Source organism: Oenanthe melanoleuca, chromosome 15, assembly GCF_029582105.1.
Source record: "Oenanthe melanoleuca isolate GR-GAL-2019-014 chromosome 15, OMel1.0, whole genome shotgun sequence".
NCBI lineage: Eukaryota > Metazoa > Chordata > Aves > Passeriformes > Muscicapidae > Oenanthe > Oenanthe melanoleuca.
The window spans coordinates 1,830,162-1,851,890 of NC_079349.1; the positions used below are offsets into that span (position 1 = coordinate 1,830,162).

The 21,729-nt window shown below is 52.8% G+C and overlaps 1 protein-coding gene across 16 annotated transcripts in view; it reads left to right on the top strand.

Moving 5' to 3' along the window:
• Positions 1-21,729, top strand: part of NCOR2 (nuclear receptor corepressor 2) — a 226,524-nt gene that overhangs the window by 138,181 nt on the left and 66,614 nt on the right. For 8 of the 16 annotated variants that reach the window (XM_056504273.1, XM_056504275.1, XM_056504274.1 and 5 more), the window contains exons 9-14: positions 1,348-1,414; positions 5,571-5,758; positions 6,991-7,087; positions 8,941-9,119; positions 12,284-12,338; positions 14,376-14,474. In XM_056504273.1, the coding sequence (XP_056360248.1) occupies positions 1,348-1,414; positions 5,571-5,758; positions 6,991-7,087; positions 8,941-9,119; positions 12,284-12,338; positions 14,376-14,474 (685 nt within the window). The remainder of the gene's footprint in view (positions 1-1,347; positions 1,415-5,570; positions 5,759-6,990; positions 7,088-8,940; positions 9,120-12,283; positions 12,339-14,375; positions 14,475-21,729) is intronic. The other 8 variants (XM_056504279.1, XM_056504282.1, XM_056504280.1 and 5 more) reach the window with 3 other exon arrangements.

The window sequence follows — 21,729 nt, forward strand, 5'->3', positions numbered from 1 at the left end:
GAAGGGATGCAGGAGCATGTGAGGAGCTGGGGCTGACAAACAAGTGCTGGAGGGACCTGTGGTTCCCAGGGCAGTGCTTGCCGAGGGATGGCTGTGGTTCCTGTGAGTGCCCATGCATGGTTCAGTGGTGTAGCAAGAAGAGAGTTTAAAAAGGGAAAAATATTGGTGCTTTCAGCCATGTTCTCCATTCCCAAACTTAGCCAGGACTGCCCCCAGTTCTATCTGAGTGAGCTGGGCCCTCTGCCCCTTCCCAGAGAATCCGCTAGCTGCTAATTGTGCTGAGGGATTTACAAGGGCAGGAGTGTGGCTTTCCCTTCATGCTAGCCACACAGGAGGGGAATGAGGAAGCAGCAAGGGTGTCTCTTCATTCTGCTAAATCCCACAGAACATGCCTACATGAGACTGCTAAGCTCCTGATCAGTAATTACACACTGCAGCTCTGCCTTTAATCGGGATAAAAGACTTAAGGAAACTCCTTTGCCCCTGGTCTCTACCTTTTACCTAGAGATTTTATTGCTGTGAATGTTAGCAACAGGAGCAACCACAGGAGCTCAGCTCTGGGGCTCATGCAGGCTCTGGGAGCTCCTGAAGCCTTTTCAGCTGTGCTGCTTCTCTTTGAGCAGTTTTTTCACACTGCCTTTAGAAAGTAGAAAGAAGAAGAAAGTGAGGGAGTGTCTGGGCAGACGCCGGGGTGGTCGGGGTTGTGGTGGCCAGTTTCCCCTTTGAGGTCCTAATTCTGCAAGTGGCTGAACTCTGCTGTTTGCAGTTTTGTTGGGCAGACTCCAAGCAAGCAAGAGGTCAGGAGATAAGTGCTGCAAGCCCTGCACTGATCCTGCCTCCTTCTCAGGGCTTCAGAGCCCAGGGTGAGCATGTGTGCACTGACACCCCCATCACTGGGGTGCCCAGGGTGGGCTCTGCTCGGGGGGTGCCACCTCCTGCCAGGCAGGGCTTGGCCTGAGCCCCCCAGCTCTTGGGCACCCACTGGGGTTTTGCAGAACAGTGTGAAATTAATGGAGGAACAGCCTGATAGATGCAGAGTGAACATCTGCCCACATGTGGTGCTGAGAACATGGGGAAGGTTTGCAGTGGGACTTTATTAATTTAGTTCTCAACTTTAGTTCTGGTTTACCATCAGATGTGGGTGAAGCTCCCAGTCTCAGAGGGTTTGTTGGTCTTTCTCCAAGCTGGCTTGAGCTCTGAGATAAGAGCATTTGCTGTTCTCTAGCTGATGCAATTCCAGGTGAATGGAAGCTGTGCTGCACACTCTTTTGGGAGTGGGGAAAGCCAGGCTGTGTATTTTAGCCGCCTCGTTAATCAGATCTCATCCTTTTTTTCCTCTCTTCACAGAAACCAGGCAATGCGGAAAAAGTTAATTTTATACTTTAAGAGGAGAAATCATGCGCGCAAACAGTGGGTAAGTGATTCCCTCAGACCTTATTTTGTATGTATAAAACAGTGTAATTTATTATGTGAGAAAGAAAAGGATGATTTCCAGCAGAGAGGTGCTGGTACTCTGTACTTTGCCTGTTGTATTACTGTGGAATCTCTCCTGCTTAAAATAACATGTGAAGGAGAGGTCCCTGAGCCTGCTGCAGGCAGCACCTCCCACAGAGCAAGCAGTGGGGCTGGCTTCATCACAGCAGAGCCCATCATTGATCTCAGAAAGCCTATTCACAGCATTAATGTCTATTTTGTGAGTAGTGAGCCCTGAGAGGTGTGAAACAAGCTGACTCTGCTTGGTCTGAAGGCTGCTCTGCCTCCTTCCAGCTGACCACAGAGCAATGTTCTAGGAATTTGTGGTTTGAAAAAAAAAAAAAGAATTCAAGCTCTGTGCCAGTTTGTTTCAAGGCAGTGTTGCCTGTGAGAGAGTTTCAGTGACCTTTAAGGACACAGGTCTTGGTTGGGTAAGGGGCAAGGCAGGGCTGCTTATGAGGCTTCAAAGGCCTTTGTTGCAAAGTCTGCAGTTTTTAGAGGAGAAAGTTCAAGTGGGTTTCACAGAATCTGTACATTTTCCATGCTGATGGTTGCAGTCATTCCCCAGCAGGAGCTGGAAGGCAAAGCCAGCACAGAAGAGGAAATGCCAGAACAGCCAGTGGCTCCCATCAGGAAGGTGGATTTTGCAGTGATGGGTGATTCAGCCACAGGGCTTCACATGTCATGAGGAAGATGTGAATACTCAATCAGTATTTACATCCTGACTCCTTGTCTCTGTCCTGGGGCAGGCTCAGGAGCAGTGTCACTGTCTTGCATTGGTGCAGGTTTTCTCTGTGTCTTCAGGGCTGGTTTTGGACAGAAGTGCCAAAACTGGGAGGAATTGTTGGAAAAATTCAAAATAACAAGCCTGGGAAGTGGTTTGAAGGCTGTACCTTTAAAAGTAGCTTCCAACACATACATTTCTGAGGCAGATATCACATTATTTGTAATTTACTTTGAATAATTATTTTCCTTTCTCATGCTTTGATTTTGCCCCAGTATTTCAAAAGCCACAGACCTGGCATTCCCCAGGAATGGTTGTGTGTCCCATTTGTGCCCAAATCCTTGTTCATGTAGACTTGGCCATGATAAATCTTCTCCCAGGGCAAAGGTTTACGTGGTTTACAACTCCATCATGATGTGGCTCTGGGCACCTCCCCTCCTGCAGCTGAGGACTTGTGCCTGGTGGGAAATGGGTCAATATTCCCTTCCTCGAAAAAGGGATTGCAGAGCATCATGTGGTTTTGTTGGAAGCAGGAGGGAAGTGCCTGGGAACTGCTTTCTGGTGGAAATGGCTGGTTACTGTGCTAAACCTGGAGTGAGCTGCTGTGTGTGAATATCAAGGAGCTGGGGGAAAAGGTTTAATTAGGCTGCAAGAGCACAATTCCTAAAATACGACTTGCAGTAAAGTCGCCTGTCATGCAAAATAGGTGAATTTCTGCCAGCCAGTTTATTCAGTGTCCTTGAAAGGGGATTTTTCAGTTTAGGGAAGCATTTTGCCTATTCTACAAAATAGGCAACATACGGTTGCTGAATTTGCAAAGTGAATACATTTGCTGATTCTGTTTGCAAAATGGGTATGCTTAGCTATTTTTCTGCCTATTTTGTAGCAGACCCTATTTTTAGCAAAGCCCATCCACATGCCAGCGTTTCTTTCTGGCTCTTTTACTTTCTGGGGTATTGTTGCTGCCTGGGGCTGGCTGGAGCAGGGTCAGAGCAGGGTCAGAGCAGGGTCCAGCCCCCAGAGCCCCATCCCAGAGGATGCACAGGATTCCTCCTGTCTCCACTGAGGTCAGACAGCAGAGGACATTGAATTGCCATCGGGGTGGTGATGCAGAGGGGGAATGGTGAAGGGAGGGAGAGGTTTGTCTCCATCAGCCAAGGGAAGAAAACCACGGGGTTTGCACAGGAATTGGACTGGTTCCTGCTGTCACCTTCGCTCCTCTCTCCCCTCCAGAGAGCTGCTCTGTTCCCTGGAGCTGTGAGAGCGTGGGCTGCAGGAGGGCTGGGGCTTGGCACAGCCCACAGGCTGCTACGGCAGCGTTACTATTCATCCCTTCTCAGACACACGGCAGGGCTCGCTCTCACTCACTGGGGACATGGAGAGCTGAGGGGCTGCTGAGCCCAGAGCCAGCCCAGATGGTTCCTCAGGGATGGACATGCTTAGGGCTGCTCAGAGGGAGCCTGCAGGAGGAATAGATGCTTCTGTTGCTGAGGTGCCTGACCAGGAGCTTCTCCTGGTGGCAGAGCTGTGATGATCTGAGGAGTTTGCAGTGCTGTAAGGTGCCTGTAATCTTGGCTTTTGAAGGATGCAGGAGATTGCAGGGAGATGTGTCCCAGCTGGAGCAAAAAGCTGGATGGGGATGCTGCAGCCCAGCCCAGCTGCAGTGGGGTTTGAAGTTTGGGTGATGGGGAGTTGAGCTGGTCCATTATGAAGCAGTGCTCTGGAGGGCAGAGCTGTGCAAGGGGGAAGCTTTGGTGCTGCTGCCCTGCTGCCAGGCTGCAAGTGCTGGGGAATCAGCAGCGTGACATTGATGTTGCTTTTTCCATCTTCAATGCCTTAAAAGAGGAATTCTGGATAAAGCTTTCATTGAGTTCTTCCAAGGAGTGGAAGAAAAGGGGGGAAAAGAGGCACCCTGCTGGCTGTGAAGCAACCAGGGCCGTGCCAGGTGGCTCTGCTGGGGTGGTGGCAGTGTGGGACCCAGCACTGGCTCATTCCCAGTGGGAATTACAAACCTTTGGGAGCCTCAAGGCTTCCCAGCAGACCAAGCCCTCGTGCTGGGCTCTGTCCCGGCCCGTGCTGGCAGCACCGGGCACCAGCTTCATCAACTTCATGGGTATTTTTAGCTTCTTCCCAAATGTGATGCTCTGAAAGCAGGAGGATGTAGCAGATTTGCTGGCAGGGTAGGAGCTCTCGTTTTCAGGGGGCTGGTGGCATTGCTTTGGGAGAGGTGGAGATGCAGCAGCTGTGATTTTGCCAAGCTGCCACAGGCTGTTGGTGTTACCTGGAGCTCCTTGCCCAAAGTGTGAGATACCCCATGTGGGCTTTTAGGGCATTGTAATCTCTGTTCTCCTTCCTTGTTTTTATCTTGTGGCTGTTTCCTTCAGCTCCTGATGAAACTCAAGCACCTCCTGTGCATCCATGCAGGGCAGGACAGTCTCTGGCTCCAGGCATGCACGTGGGAATTGATTTATTTGCAGGGGAAAGTGTTAATATGGCTCAGCTCTAGGGTTTGAGATGTTCTATCTGCCTCACATTATTGTTGAGATGCCTCCAAAAGGCCAAGGAATCAAAGATGTGTTGCTGTTCTTGGATTATTGCCAGATCCAGGATGGACAAACCAAACCCGTGTGACATGGGCTGCAGATTGCCATGTATTTCAATTGGGTTGGGGTTTTTTTACCTCTCCCAATTTTTCTTTGTGGCTAAGAGTGAATGGGGCAAGAACAAAGTGTATCTGGGAAATCCTGCAGCCTCAGACTTCTGGTCATTGGGTGGTGGTGGCAAGAGATGAGTTTATTTCTTAGAAATCTGGATTCCCTGTGTCTCCGTTGTGGTGCTGAGTGTGCTGGTGCTGAGGCACCCATTCTGGAAAGCAGTGTCAGAGTCGGGGGTGACCTGGGGTTTGCCATTAGAGCAACATCTGCTTTCACTTCCTGATTTGGGTCTTAGAATGCATTTGTCTGACACAAACTGAAACCTAAAACCCCTCTGGTCCCCCAGCTGCTTTCAGCTGAGGCTGGGCATCATCACTGATGATGCTCCCTCCCCAGCACGGGGCCTTTGGCTGCTGAATCAAGCACCCAGAGGATGCTCAGGCAGATGTGGCGGGTGAGCCAAGCCACTCTGGGTAAGAGTCCTGCTTCCACCAAGCATGGATCTGGAGGGAAGGAGCCTGAGGGTACCTGATGGCCTGATTTGAGAATTCACCCTCGGGTCAGTCCCAGGCCCTGGAGCTTGTCCACATCCTAATAAATTGCATTTCTTTGAGCCACATGACTCATGCAGAGCCTGAGCAGCCGTGGAGGGCCAGGCCTGGAGGCGCTGCCCTTCCCAGGCACATCCCTGAGCTCCCTCTCTCCCTCTGCCCTTTCAGGAACAGAAGTTCTGCCAGCGCTACGACCAGCTGATGGAGGCCTGGGAAAAGAAAGTGGAGCGCATCGAGAACAACCCGCGGCGGCGCGCCAAGGAGAGCAAAGTGCGCGAGTACTATGAGAAGCAATTCCCCGAGATCCGCAAGCAGCGCGAGCTGCAGGAGCGCATGCAGAGGTTAGAGGAGAAGCGGTACGAAGGGGCTGAGCTGGTATCACACAGCCTTTCTTTTCTCTCTGGGAGTGGGTGTGGGGTGTGCTGGCGGGAGGAGCGGCCTGGGGGGCTCTCGGTGCCTTTTCTCCCTCTCTGGTCCAAGGCAGCAGCCAGCAGACACGAACCAGCAGACACGAACCAGCAGACATGAGTCTTGCTGCTTTTTTTCCCCTGGGTGGCTCAGCACAGAGCCAAAAGGAGCAGAAATGTCAGGAATGTGACTGCCTGCCTCACCTCTCCTGCTGATCTCCCAGCTGGCCACATCAGTGCCAGGGCTAGCTCCCTTGTGTCCCACAGCACTAATTCCTGCCTTACTGGTGTGCCCAGACTAAGTTGTACAAAACTTGCAGGTGCATTTGGTCATGTTGATGATTTAGCATGTGCACATGCTTTGGTGGGAGCAGAAATGTCTGCAGAGGTTGTTGGCATGACCACAGACAATATGAAGGGAGTGAAATTCCATCACTGGAAGGGATGTCCCCTGTCTCTCCCACCCCTTGTCTATTTTCCTCTCCTCATTGGAAGTGCAATTGAGGTCATGTTGTTTTCTGCCAGGAGGAGACACGACTTCATGATCTCCACCCTTTTTGCTGAAAACTCCCTGTCCTTCCCATTTCAGTCCTGGCATCTTGCCCGGGGTCACCTGATATGCAGAAAACCTAAATCCTTCTGCCAGCATTCTATCCTTGTGCCCCACTAACAACTGGGTGGGTCCAAACTTCCTAACTGATGGCTTTTTGTCTGAAAGAGAAAGGGAGAAATGGTACTGAGAAATGTTTTCATTTTTTACCTGCTTAATTAGAAAAGTTTTTAGAAGTGTGGCTGTTACTGGAAGGGAAGGATGTCAGTGGATGGGTTTGATTTAAAACTTGCCACAGCATTTGCAAACCAGATATGCTCAGTGCTAACACCAACACCTTTGTGCCACTACTGTGGTGGGGTGAGCAAGAGAAAATGTGGGGGAAAGTGTGGCTGGGCTTGAAATGTCCTTGTGTTCTAGCAGGCCAGGAAGTTGACACAGGTAAGGAAAGTGGTTTGAGGCTCTTGACCTGCGAGCCCTAAACACAGGAGCCATTCCCACAGTGTGGGAGGGGGTGGCCTGGGTGGAACATGGGGATGTGGCTGTTATGGAGGTCAGACTGGTCTTGAACATGGTTTGCTGCTGTTGGAATGGAGCATCAGTGCCTGAGAGTGTGGCTGCCCTTTCCCAGCAGGGTAGGACAGAGGGGCAGTGGCGGGCTCTCCATGTCGGCCGCGCGCAGCGAGCACGAGGTGTCCGAAATCATCGACGGCCTCTCGGAACAGGAGGTGAGACAGCTGCTCCTTTCTCCTCCTCTTCACCCCTCACTCTGTCTTCTCTGGGGGAGCCAAGACAGGACTGCCAGATCACACAGTGAAGTCTTATGCCAAATCCCACTAACTTTAGGTCCTGCTGAGTTTGGGGAGGTTGCCATGATGCCAAACACACTTTGTGGACAGGGTACAAAGTCAGAGGTTTATTTAATATGTATCAGCATCTTCCCAGCCATGTGAGAGGTGTAATAGAGCCATGCAATGGTTCTGCCAGAGCAAAACATGGAGCTGGTGGCCAGTAGGTTGGGTTTATTAGCATTTGGCTCTCTTAGGGACCTGAAACTCTAGCATGCTGCACATCCTGGGTAGCAGCTCCTGGGAAGGGGAAGGGAAGGGAGCCAGCACCCAGACTGCTGGGTGGAGGGGTTTTTCTGTTTCATTCTGTTTTGAATGGGCTGTGTGGCTTGACACAGGGGAATCCTATGGAATGAATGGTTTGTATGTGAGCCAGTTGGCCCACATGTTCTGGGAGTGCTCCATTCATCTTGAAACATCCCCATGACCTCGGCTTCGTTTGGATCTGGTTTCACAAGGGTTCCACTCTTGGCACAGAGGCGAGCTGCAGTGAATGGATCATGTTTGGGAGGGCAGAGCAGCCATTGCCCAGCAATAGCTGGGATGTTTGCTGCCTGTGAGCCATGGCTGATCCCTCTCTGGGATCTTTGCTCAAAGCCAGTTAAGGTGACAACGTGAAGGACACAGATCTTGGAAGCAAAGGGAAATTTCACAGCCCTGCAGAGGTGCTGGCCAAGTGGAGTGTTAGCTGATCCATCCCCCTGCACAGTGTACTGCTAATCTCCACCCTGAACACTGCCTGCTGAGCCCCAAATCTGCTCTACTTGTCTCAGAGGAGACCTTAAGAGCTTCCAGCTCTTCCACAGCATTGGAAGGAGCAGGGAGGTGAGAGCTGGGGACGGGTTGGCCATTGCTGTTCTCCCAGGAACCAGCAATAAATTAAAACAGCAGCACTTGAGACCTTGCCTTCCTGGGTCAAGGGTTGGAGTTTGAGCAATGACATCCCAGGTGACAGGGAGGACTCAGACTGATGGTGCAATTGAGAGGGGGTGGCCAGAGCATCCCTTCATCCCCACAGGGTGGACTGTGCCAGAGGATCACCAGCAGCTCAGCCAAAGGGACAGTCCCACCATTTGAGCAGAAGACAGCACAAATGAGACATCACATTGGCCTCTCTGTTGCAAATACCTAAGGAAACCAGTGTGCCCAGTCTGTCCTGTCCTGCTGTGCAGCTGGGGCTTTGGATGAACTTTGTGCTCCATAGGATGGAGTAAAGACATCAGATTATGTCCCAAGGTGTTGCAATAAGGAATGACAGCCCCGTTTCAGTGCCATTTGAAACCCCCTGGAACAATTCAGGATTCCTGTGGAAGGGAAACATGATGTCTCCCTCTGCCCACCCTTTCAGGAAGCTTTGCAAAGCTGGCCCACTTCCCTCACAATTGGGATAGGGGCTGAACCTCCATGTGGCTTTGGGAGGGGTCAGCATTCCCTGTGCCACTGCTGCTTTGACTTGTTTCTCATCATGGTCAGGAGCTGTTTCACTTAACTCAGACATTTCCACACAGGATCTTGAAGCCTTTTACTCCAAAATGAAAGATTAATTGTTTCCTGGCTGCCAGCGATAGCCTCTTTCAGCGTTTAATTTACAATTACTCCGGCAATAAAGCTGTCTGGTGCTTGCATTTGAATTCCCCCGTTCCTCTGCCTGTCCTTTTCCTCTCCAACATCTGTCCCCTGCAGTCCCTGCAGGGCTGTGGTCTGACCAGCTGTTCCCTGTGCTTTCCCCAAAGAACCTGGAGAAGCAGATGCGGCAGCTCGCCGTCATCCCGCCCATGCTGTACGACGCCGACCAGCAGCGCATCAAGTTCATCAACATGAACGGCCTCATGGACGACCCCATGAAGGTCTACAAGGACCGGCAGGTGATGAACATGTGGAGTGAGCAGGAGAAGGAGACCTTCCGGGAAAAGTGAGTGCAGCCCTCGGGGCGTGGGCAGGGTCCATAGCCCAGCACAGCAAGGGGGGATTTCCCAAGTGCTTGGCTTGTCCCCCACGGGCACATCCACATGTGATGTTTCTGCACACAAACTGTGTGCTTGGGGTATTCCTGCCCCTTTGCTGGGCTCATGGCAGGGTGAGAACAGAGAGTTTTTCCTTTTGTGTTCTCTGTTGTATCAGCCAGTTTAAAGGAACCCAACACTCCATACACATTTCCTTTCTGGATTATCATGCTGTCCTTTGGGCACTGTCTGTCCAGGGATTTTTGGGGCTGTCAACATCCAGGCCCCTTATGTAGACCCTCTCAGGCTGCAGCTTCCAGCTGGTGCCTGTTCCTCAGTGCTCCATCCTGCTGTCTGCAGGATTTGCCACCGGCTGCTGTTTCCATGGATGCGTTCCCACATCAGCCACGTGCAGGCTCTGGCTGTGGTGCTTCCTCCTGTTTGCAAGCAGTGCTTGAGAACAGCTTGGCTCTATCCAGTGAGATCACTTGGGGAGTCACTGATTCCTTCCCTGGGTAGCACTGTGCTGTGAGCCAAGATGTGGGTGCTCAGCTCCAGACTCCCCTGTATCCCAGAGCCCACCAGGTGTGTGTGCATGGAGGGCTGGGGTATCCTTGGTGCCCCCAGTGTGCTGTGAGCGTCTGTGAAAACAGAGCTGGAGTTCAGCTTCCAGTGGGATGAGCTCTGCTGTGGACTGAGGGACGTGGAGGTACAAGGATGAGCCAGAGCCACTTTGTCCTGAGCAGCAGCACCACTTAGTCTGGCCTCTGGACAATCAGGGCTGGCTCCATGGGTTACCAGCATGGCTATGGCCAGCCATGCTGCAATCCTCTCTGTGTCCAGGATCCCTCCTCCTCCCCCTGCTCGTCAGGACTCCTGTTTGCAGCTGAAATAATTAATTGCCAAGATGGCCCGAAAAAGAACAAAACAAGCAAGCTGGCTCCAAGCCTTTGATAGAGGAGAATCCTCATTGCTAATTAGTCTTAAAATGTGCCACTCCAAACAGCAAGGCTTGCCACATATGACGCAAAGACTAATTACTTGGTCTTTAATGGCAGGGCTGTGCCTGGCTAATGGGGCTGGAAGAACCCACACCCAGTGTGTGCATCCTGCAGTGCACACTGCATTCTGTGTCATCACTGTGGGTGATGCAGAGCTCGAGGCAGAAACACAGCAGGGTTTCAGGGCTCTCACAAAGCTCATTTTGAGAGGTTGGTACTCAGGAGCTGTGAGGAGGGTGCAGGGAGTCCTGCCCCAGCTCTCCCCCAGCCCAGCTGCTGCTGTGCTGCAGCTTCTGGACTGGGTTTTTAAGGTGAACTGGAGTTGTGTCATCCGTGATTGTGACCTAGAGCTGGCCTCCTCCTGAGACCAGGAAAACCTGGTTCAACCTTTTGTTCAGCCCAGTTGGCAGAAGCTCTTGGAGTAAACAGGCAGGCACTGCAAGGCTGACAAGCTCCAGGTCTGAACTCTTTTAGCTGTCAGAACATAACCACGAGGGAGAACCTGATTTGATTTGCTTCTGGGCAGGATTTCAGGCCTCTGTTGAGAGCCCATTGCTGGCCTGCTCCCAGGGAAGCTGTGGTTTGCTGGTGAAGGAGCAGGGTGCTGCTCAGGCATCAAGGCTGTGTTGTGCTGGGCAGTGTGAGAATGCAGCATCCATCTCTCATTATGGGGAGATGGCCTGGCCCATGAAGACTGGATTGTTATCTGCATTGCCCCTGACAGTGTGTTAGCATCACTGATAACATGGCCCTGAAAACCCTGTCCTGTGGTCAGCCCTGGGTTTGTGCTGTGTGCTGAGCTCTAACTCCGTGCCCTCATCCCAGGTTGTCTGAGCAGCCTGTCTGGTTGGCTTTTGTCTTTTTTTTCTTTTGTTCCCCCCCCCAGCATTTCTGGTTTCTTTTTTGTTCTGTGACCATCACTGGTGAAAGGGATCTTGCAGTGCCACCTGAACCCTATGGGAGTTCTGCATCAATGTGGGTGACAGCACCCATGTCCTGCTGCCGTGGCTGGAGTTTGTCAGGCCCTTGATGTATTGAGCTCAGTGCCTTAAATCCAAGTTTGGCATTGGGACAGAGCAGCAAAAGCAGGAGAGAGCTCAGCCAGAGAGAGAGCTCAGCCAGTTGCCCCAGGGGAATCACTGGCAGGGCTGAAGACATGGAGCTCCTCACCATATCCTGCCCATGTTACACCCACACTGCAGCTCTCCCACCTTTTGATCCCTTTCCCCAGGGCACAGAGCTGTCAGCTCCTGGGAGCTGGCAGAGCTGCACGTGCAGAACGTGGCTCACCCTGGCTGCTCAGCTCCCCAGGTGCTGGTGGCCACCTCTCCTGGCACAAAGTCACCACTCAGCAGGCTCTCCATGCTTTGGCAATGCATTGGTTAACTGTGCCAGCAGCAGCCCCTCCTGCCAAGGGCCCTCAGTGCTTCCACAGCAGCTAGGCACAGGGATTTGTTGGAGGAGGCATCTCTGCTGGTGGGGACAGTGTACCCTCCTGGGCTGCCAGAGCCAGGGATGAGCTTGCTGACAGCTCCTCCACTTGCTGGGCACGAGGCGGCATTCAGCAGAGCTGCTGTGCCACTGGGCATCTCTTGAGCAACTCAGCACTGTGGCAGCTCTGTGCTTCCTCCCCCAGGGTTTGGGTTTCCCTTCCTGTCCTTTGCAGCTGCTCCCAGTAGCCCAGCAGAGCTCAGGGTCCTGCTCAGCACTAGGGCCACCCACAGCCATGATGTGGGGTGTGATGGCAATTCCTCACCCTTTCCTTGCCAGATCCTGAGGCCTTGGCCAGGTGTGGCTGCCCTCTGTGCCTGCCCTCTGTGCCTGCCCTGCCCTGGTCTTGGTTCAGGCTTGGGTGGCCATGGGATGGAGCAGGGTGATGAGCAGCTCTCTGGCACTGCTGGCCCCCTTCCCTCTCCCACCCCAGGATGAACATTTGCACATCAAAGCTCCCAGCCACCCCAGCCCCACTGGGATAAATTTAAAGTTCCTGTCTTTCTGGGAAGCTGAGCAGCAGGCAAATATTTTCTCAAAGCCCAGAGTCCCTCTGGGAGCTGGCCTTGCTGCCCATGGCAGCCCAGCTGTGAGGGGTCAGGGCCAGCACCCACAGTAACCCTCTCCCTGTCGCTCTGCAGGTTCATGCAGCACCCCAAGAACTTCGGCCTGATCGCCTCCTTTCTGGACAGGAAGGTAAGCCTGCCTGCCTGGCTCTGACCTCCACTGTGCTGCTGGAGCTGCCAGCAGGTGCTGGGCCCCTGTGGGTGGTGTGGCTGCGAGCCCCGGGCAGGGTCCAGCCGCCCCCGGGCTCCTGCAGAGCCAGGGGCTGAGTCAGCTGCAGGGAGAGGAGCTCAGAGAGGTGTGAACACAGCCAGGCTGGCGTGTGGGAGGCACAGCCCACCCCTGATCCACCAGGAGCTGCTTCCAGCATCTCCCGAGGCATTCTGCACCAGCCAGGCTGTCACACGGGGGGTGGGCACCCAGCTGCCCAGCACACAGCACAGGGGAGTCTTTGCTCGGGTTTTTGAGGGTGGGCTGAGTCCCATTTCATCCTGAAAGTACCCTCACCTCCCCTTGGTGTCCAGGAACAGTTGTTCACAGGAACTGCCTGACTTTTCCCACACCTCGTGTGTTGTGCTGCTTGGACTTTTTGTTTTTGCTGTTAACTGGGCTGATGGAAGAAAGGTTTGAGAAAAAGAACCTGATGGAGGAGTGAGTCTCTTCTCCTGTTCAGGCCATATGAGCAGATCCTGGACAGACCCAGCCTGAAAAGATAGCTGTGTCCATCACTTGAATGCTCTCCTGAGCAAGAAACCTTTGAAAGCTGCTGCTTTTCTGGTCCTTGTAGTTATTTTCATCCTCTGCCCACTTCATGCAGAGCTTCATACACACAGTGTCCACTGTCTCTGGGGGAACCACTCTGCTCTCTAGGGGTGGCCTGCAGAGGTCACTTCCAGCCTAAATTATTCTCTGATTCCTCATAACTCAGGCAGGGGAAATAATTTCTAAGACCTTGACCTTCCTGTCCAAAGCAGCAAGGAAGGCCAGCAGCCACCTCATGCTGCTGCTGTTTCTGTAAGATCCCAGCTCCTCATCCTTTCACACTCGATAAAGCTGAAAGTGGTGGGACTTGGATGGTGCTCACAATCCAGTCTGTGTTCCAAGCTGTAAAATGTCTTCTAATTTTATTTGTACTCGTTTGTAAATCAGGCTGTAATTATGATACAGAACACATCCATTATCCTGTTGGAGAGAGATGCAAAGTATGGCTCAATGTAATGAATTAATAGATTTTTAAATTGCATTATAAAAAAATAGTGATCTTAGCCCTTGGAACAGATGACTGTAAGTTTTTGTGTTCGCGTGTGTGTGTGTATAATCAGGGCTAAATTAGAAAGAGATCCAATTAACACTTTAAAAGTTGCAATCTGTTTTTGCAAATGGTTCCATTCCTTGCAGAGGGATGGGGTGAGCACAGCCCCTGGCCACCCCCAGGCACACACAGCTGCCCCAGGCTCCTGAGGACTGGTGGCATGATGGATCTGTGGGATAATTTTTCTTCCTGAAGCCAGTGATCCTGTATGTGAAGGTGTAGCCCAAGGCTGGTGTTCAGGTGCCCACCCTGTTCAGCACAGCACACTTGGTGCTGTCCAGGAGCAGGATATGTCCTGGCTGTGACTCCTTGTTTTCCAAACGTGTCCAGTCTGTGCTGGAGCTCGTGGAGCCAGCCACTGGAGTTGGGATGGCAGCTTCTGAGCACTGGGATCTCAGTTTGGCCACGGCAAAGTCGCTGGAGCCAGCAAGCTCAGTGGCTGGAAGTAACAGCAGCTGACAGCAGCGTGGCAGGTTGTGCCTCGTGTCACTGCAACAGAGGCTGACAGCAGCTCCTCCTCCTGCCTCTGGTTGCCACGGTCATCTGGGGTCAGCCCTGCTTTGCCTCCAGCACGGGGTGATCTCTGCTCAGCACCCCAGCTCCCTCTCTGACTGCAGGACTGCCCTGCTCTGTGCTTTGAAGGGCTGAGCCTCTTTACCAGCACACTGTGCATTGTCCCCTTGTTCCAGCTGCCCTGGGAGCACTGGGCAGGGAGGGTGGGAGCTGTGGGGCTGCAGCTCTTCAGGAGCAGCAGGAGACCTGCTGCTGATGGGTTCTGAATGCTGCTCCTGAGTCTGTGCCCCAGCAGCACAGGAGGGCAGCACCTTCTGTTCCCTGAGCTGCCTGTGTCATTGCAGACCGTGGCTGACTGTGTCCTCTATTACTACCTGACCAAGAAGAATGAGAACTACAAGAACCTGGTGAGGAGGAATTACCGGCGGCGCGGGAAGAGCCAGGTAAGAGCTGGAGGAGCAAGTGGCACCCACATGGTGCTTTGGCCCCTCCTCACATGGAAATACTGCTTGCAGGCTGTGAAGGGTTGTGGTTCTGCTCTGTGTAGCTTTTCAGAACTGTTCAATGGCAGTTGGTGTTTGTCCATGCCCACGCCAAGGTCACGGTATCTCTGAAAAACAAACAAACAAATCCAAGATGCTTCAAAAAGGGAGTGGAGTGACTGTGGAAAACCTGGCTGTGTGTCAGCAGCATGGGGCTGTCCATGCAGCCTGAACCAAGCAGGGTCTGTGTCTCTCTCCCCTCTGGAGATGGCAGCTGAGGTGCCAATGGTGCCAGGGCTCCTGGAGCAAGGTGGGGCTCCTGCTTGGAGAGCCTGCCCAAGGCTCTTCTGTAGGGGAAGGTGTGGGAGGAAAATGCCTTGGGTGGGAGTGACTTCTGGTGACACCTGAGCAGAGGCCTGTAAATCCATCTGAAGTGCCAAAGGGTGTCCAAGATCCCTGTGGGGGTCTCCTGTGGGCTGGCAGATGGCACTAAAGCTGGCAGAAACCCTTAACCCTTTGAGCAGATAGCAAGGCACCACGAGGTGCCTGGGGGCAGGTGACTGAGTCAACCCTTACCATTGCCATGGCCAAGATACAAATCTAGACATTACCTTAGCAGTGTTGCTGCTGATACCATGATACTCAGGAAGAGATAAATGCTAACCTTTTGGGAAGGTGCCTTATCCCCATGAATGCTCTCAGCCAGAGGCAGGTCTTGCTGGTGGATCCCCAGGTCCATGAAGTGAGTGATTATTCATGTCACAAGGAGAGTGAGGTAGCCACAAGGGACTGTCTCCCCAGATAATGTGGGGATAAGGATGGAAAAACTGGCCTGGCCCGTGACACCACTGACATCAGCAGATCTTCACGCTGCATGGCCATAAAAAGCAGCACTTGGGCTGAGATCCTGATTGGGAAGCAGATAGGTAGCCTCACTCCAGTTTGATTTCTGCAGCATTAAGACATCAGAATAGCTAGCACATGACAAATGTCATGGACAGGGCCCAATTTTCCCTTCTTTTTTTCAGAGACATTAGAGATGGATAAAGCCCTGTTAGATTATCCAGTCCCTCTCCCAGCAAACACAGGGTGGTTCCCTCCAGTACATTTTTATAGTGTTTACCATGGTCTGTTTTGTTAGATCACAGCAACTGGAACATGAGGCCACATTTGTTTCTTGTTAGCAGTGGAGACATTTAGCACAGCTCATTCTGGTTTCAGTGTTAAATTGAGCAAGTGTGGAGAGTGAGAGGCTTTGCTCTGCATCTGCCCACCTACCCCAGCAGCCACAGACCTGCCCATCCTGCACCCAGCAGGGCCTGTTTGTGTTTTGGGTTTTGAAATGATCCAAAGCATGGCTGCTTGCAGAATTTCCCACGCTGCTTTCCAGCCTGTGCTGCCCTTTGGAGCCTCGTTCAGTGCCAGCCTTGGGAAGAGGGACTTGCTTCATCGCCTGTAGGACTGTTTCTGCAAGTAGGAATCACACCAAAGGGAACAACTTGCACCTCCCCTGGAGCAGACCTCAGCCAGAACATGGTTGGTTTTGAAAGAGGAGCCCCTCTGAGTCTGGGAGGAAGCGACACAGTGAATATTTCCCATTGCTGATGGGTGCTCAGGTGGAAGGTGGGATGTTCAGACAAGCTTTAAGAGCCAAGGGCTGGCTGCATGATTCACAGTAGGAGAGAGGTGCAGAACAGCAGCTGCTGCATTCAGCCTGGAGCAGCTCTCCCAAGAGATCTTGGGGGTTTAGAAATTCACACTTTGTGCTGTGATGCCTCTAGTATTTGCATCCATTTCCTGCAAGACTGCATGAGGGGAGTGCTGGAAGAGCCTGTGTGCAGGCTTGGGAAGGGCACACTGCTGCTGAGGGGCTGGGTCTGTGCTGCAGAGGGAGGCTCTGCTGGGGAGAGACTCGCCTTAGGGTGACATTTTGAGGTGATGAAGGGAATATATTATTAAAAATCCTACCAGAAGCTGGTGGGAGCAGTGAGGCATCTCCTTTGCACCTCTTCATGGAGCCAGGGTGTCCCTGTGGTGGCTTCCACACATCAGACTGGGTCAGTGTGTGACTGCACAGACCAGCATGGGAGAGGGCAGATACTGGCAGAGCTGCAGGGCTGGGATGGAGGGATGCTCCTGCTGGCATTTTGCTTAGTGAGTCTTTTCAGAAGCAGCTCAGATTCTGCCTGTGCTGCAGGAGTGCTCATTTGGGAGTAACCTCTCCCAAAGGCTCAGCCAGTACTCTGCTTGTTCCCAAGGGATCCTGGATTATTTGGAACCCTGTGCAGGTCCCTGCAGGTCTCTCATTCTGGGTTTTTTTTTGTAAGGAGTGGTGACTGTGACTGAGGAGCAGCAGCATTGGGCTGATGTGGCACTGCCAGCTCTGCCATTACCTGCCCAGTCTCAGCCACCAGAGATGGTGACAGGGTGAAGGACAGAGAACACACAGGGATGGGCAATGTGCAGGGAGGAGACAGAATCATAGGCAGCCTTCCTGCAGCACATGGAGGCATGGCATCCTGTTCCCTGCCCATGCTCTGAGCAGGCATTTTCCTGCTGGTAAAGGTTCAAGCAGTTTAACAGCAAAAGCTGAGCTTAAATTAATTTAGAGAGGGATTGAGAGGTTGGTTTTTGTATCAGATGAGAGGAGAGCGGATGAGATCTGATACAAAGAGCATTTCAAGTGGCCCTATGCTGGTTTTTTGCTCCTTTTCTCACTGAGAGGTTGGTGGTCTTATTTGCTGTAGGAGGCTGCAGGGAGCTTGAGAGCGAAGGGGAGATAATTACAGGCAGAAAAAAGCTGCTCTGTGTCAAGACTATCTTTGTGGCCTACTTATTAAAAGTCCATTAAAAAATAAGAATCCCACTGCTCCCTGGCTGATGGTCCCCTGGCAAAGGATATTCCTCATAAAGCTGCTACTTACTGCTAAAAATCTCCTGCCAAGAGCAGGGACTTCACATGATTCCACTTGCAGTTTGTCAGAAAAGGGAGCAGCCGCCCACTCAGAGGCAGGATGCTCCAGCACTCCCCCTTCCATGGCACTGGGGAAGGTACCCACATCCAGTGGGTCATGATGCATGATACTGAGGCTCCTGAGAGTAAGATCTTTCTAAAATAATCCTCTGTGTTTGTGTATGAAAAGGCAATATAGCCCTGCAAAGGGGGGGAATTGACAGGAAGAGAAATAGCTTCCTCTTGTCATTTCTCACTGAAAAAAAAAAAAGAATTTGTGCCATGGTAAAACAGTCTGATCCAATAATCAGTGTGTAGTCATAAATTTGCACAAGCTTGTAATGGCAAACCCTTGTGTTGGTGTGTCCATACAACTCAGGGTCTGTGGCAGTCACTCTTCAAGGTATTGCAGTTTCTCTCTGTGCAACCTCTCAATTCTATAGCAGGGACACTGAAATTGGCCCTGTGCTTCATTCTTCGAAAAAGAATGAAAAAAAAAAAAAAATTGTTTTTGCTGGGCTGTGAGGGCACAAGTGTTGGGCTGAAACCAGGCTGGAAGGAAAGTGACTTCAACATAATTATTCCGTTTGGAGTGCGAGATTTATATTCCAGAGAAAATTTGCATCGATTTTGGAGTTACTTTGCCCTTGTGGTGTGGAGCAGCTGCTGCATCCCAGATACACTTCCTGCCAGTGAATTCCTGGGGGGAAAGACAAAGTATCCCACACACTGCTGGGGTGGGCAGGGGGGCGCCCATTCCACCGGGAAAAGCTGTCAGTGGGATTAGTCTGTCGGGATAGTCAGTCTGTCAGTAGGATCGGTCTGTCGGGATGGTCAGTCTGTCTGTCGGGAGGGTCAGTCTGTCTGTCGGGATGGTCAGTCTGGATGGTCGGTCTGTCAGTCGGGTCGGTCTGTCGGGATGGTCAGTCTGTCGGGATGGTCAGTCTGTCAGTCGGGATGGTCAGTCTGTCGGGATAGTCAGTCTGTCGGTCGGGTCGGTCTGTCGGGATGGTCAGTCGGATCAATCTGTCGGGATGGTCAGTCAGTCGGGTCAGTCTGTCGGGATGATCAATCTGTCGGGATGGTCGGTCTGTCTGTCGGGATGGTCAGTCTGTCTGTCGGGATGGTCGATCTGTCGGGATGGTCAGTCTGTCGGGATGGTCAGTCTGTCAGTCGGGTCGGTCTGTCGGTCGGGTCGGTCTGTCGGGATGGTCAGTCGGGTCAGTCTGTCGGGATGATCAATCTGTCGGGATGGTCAGTCTGTCGGTCGGGATGGTCGGTCTGTCGGGATGGTCAGTCTGTCGGTCGGGTCGGTCTGTCGGGATGGTCAGTCTGTCGGTCGGGTCGGTCTGTCGGGATGGTCGGTCTGTCGGGATGGTCGGTCTGTCGGTCGGGTCGGTCTGTCGGCAGCAGCACCACGGGCGGTGCGGGAGCCGCCTGCGCCCTGGGATGAGTCAGCCGGGATGAAGTCACGGTGGAGCAGCATCACGCCAGCGGCTCGCTCTGCTGTCAGACCGTGCTCACGTACTCCTGGCCCGGGTGTGTCAGTGCCGACACTTTCGAGGACTCTGTCCGTGTCCCGGGGGAGCGGAGCCGCCCGGACCCCCCTCCTGCAGGCAGACCCTGCCAGAGCCGTGCCGCAGGGCGGGGACACGCTGTGACCTGGCCAGCGCTGTCCCCTGCCAGGCCCCACAGCCTTTCCCAGGCCCACCCTCTTCCCCGTCCCCTGCCAAAACCCAAATCGAATTATCCGTCCCGCCGTCTGTCCCGCCCTCCCCGAACACAAACCATTCCCCTCACCAACGTGGATAAACAGCCTCAACCCAGATTTTTATAAACAGCCCGCTTACTTTTTTGGCAGAAGCGCCGTCCCAGCAGGATCTGGCCAGGTTTGATATCTCGTGGGACCTGGAGCATTAAGATAAACCTGGCCAAGCAGGTTTCCCTGGCCACCAGCAGCCCTGCCATACTAGCAGGGTTTGGGATTCCAGACTCCAGGGCTCCCTGCACCCTGACCCCAGTGCAGGGGCAGAGCTCCTGCCGTGCTCCAGCCTTGCCATGTGCCTCTCCTCCCTCCCCAGGGATCAGATCCAGAGCTCAGCAAACTGTTCTAACTCTGTAAATTGTGCAAGTGCTCCCACTCCAGTAACCACAGCAGCTAATGAGAGGAATGATACTTGTTTCTGGGAACCATTTGATCTTCATCAGTCCAGGGAGCAGCTCCTCATTAGTGATAAAGGCTTTGACAACTTCTGTTCCAGAGGCAGGGAAATACTTGTCACAAAATCCTGGTTTAATCATGCAGCACATCACACAGACAGCCCTGGATGTGGCCAGTAAACGTTGTGCCACAAATACCAAGAAATTATTCTGCAGGCACTTAAAGCTGTGCTGGAGTGTTGTATCTGAAACAGCACTGAAATTATCTGTGGATGAGCAGGGGCAGTCTGTGATGGATATTGCCTGGTTGGGAGTGATGCCAGGGATGTCAGTACTGGGGCATGGGTTCATCTTCTGCCAGTGAAATGTCACTGTTGGGGTATAAAAGGGCTTCAATTTGGCTCATTTTCTGGAGAAATCTGCAGTGTGACAGGGCTGCTGATGGCCCAGGAAATCAGGCTGAGGCTGCAGGACCGATGAGAAGTTGGACTTGGTCAGACCCTGTGGTCCTGGTCCTGCTCAAGTTTGGCCTCACAGGAAGAAAAATCTCAGAGTGGTTGTCCCCTGGGTGCTCAGTGCTCACTCTTTAAGCCTGTGGTCACCAGGGAGGTTTGTGTCAAGATGCCTGTCCAGGAGGTGGATGAGGTGAGAGACATGTGATGCTCGAGTTGAGATCGATTCTGTCACCCTCCCTTGGCACCTGTTCAGTCAGTCTGGACTCCTGTTGCTCCCCAGGTGTGTCCTGTAAGGTCCATCGTGCCTGTTCCCCCATCACAAGGGTGCAGCAGCTTTCCCACAGCCCTGCCACCCCTCCAGGCAGCACAACAGGGCAAAGACAATGGAAACTTGCATTCCTGAAATCCCAGCTGCAGTTTTGGGGGTGATTTAATGAGAACGACATGGCCATATTTGGGAAAAGAATCAGAGGATGCGTTGCCACAGGAGGGTGGCTGCTTGGTCCCCAGGTCCCCACGTGGGCTGGTGACAGTGCAGGGACAGCAGGGAGACTTGTGGGCTCAGAGCAGGGACAGGCATCAGCAAGCAGGGACACACAGCCACTTTCCTCAGGCTGCTGATGGAGCCTTTGTCCCTCACAGCCAGGCTCTTCTGCGCTGCTTGATCCCATCTGCAGGCAGCAATAACAAAGCACTCACTGCAGTGAGGTGACCCCCCCATTCCAGCTGGCCCCCAGGTTGGGACTGGTGTTTCTGCAGCAGCAGGTGGATGTATCCTCGCAGGGAGGGCTCCACCTCAGCCCTGCCCACGTGAGTATTCCTGGGGCAGGGTTTGGGATCCAGGCTGGGCAAGGGACCTGCAGCATCTTCATTGCAGGACACAGAAGTGGTTGGATTTTGGGATGAGTTGTTTTACCTGTTGTTGTGATCCAGGTTTGACTAGGAATGGATGGGAAATAGGTCATGTCATTGCTAAACTGCTTTCTGAAGCAGGCACAGCTGAAAGTCCCAGAAATCTGCTTCTACAAGGATGCAAAGCTTGCTTTGCCCCTTGTTGTTCATGATGTGTGTGGATGCTGCTCTGCATCCCACAAACTGCTGACCTGGCACCTTCCTCTGTTGGCAGGGCTTGGAGAGGGGCTGGCGTGTGGCCAGGGGGCTGTGAGCAGGGGGGAGCAGGGTAAAGCAAACCACAGGGAAGAGAAAACACGTGTTCCCTGCCTGGGACAGAGCGGGGGCTCATCTCCACTGCTTCCAAACATTATGCTCTTTTCCCTTCGGGTCATTTTTCCCTTCGCAAGCAATCAAATCACTTTTTAAAAAACTCAGCAGCGACCCAGAAAAGAAACATTTCCTCTTATGGAAAAGCCCTCAGTGGTTCAAGGAAGGATCTGGTGAGCAGGGTCCTGTAAAAATCACTTCAGTGCTTCTGTGGTATCACAGAGAGAGTGGTGGGAAGGCAGCAGTGCCAGCTGTGCTGGGCTGAGCCACACAGGGCCCTGCCTGAACAGTTCCTGTGCCCAGCCTGCTCCCAGTGCTGCCCCAGATGAGCCCATGCTCAGGTGAGTGTACCTGGGCATGCTTGTCTGTGGTCTGGCAGGGTCTAGCAGGGTCCACCATCACTCCAGTCCCACCTCCAGCCCTTTCC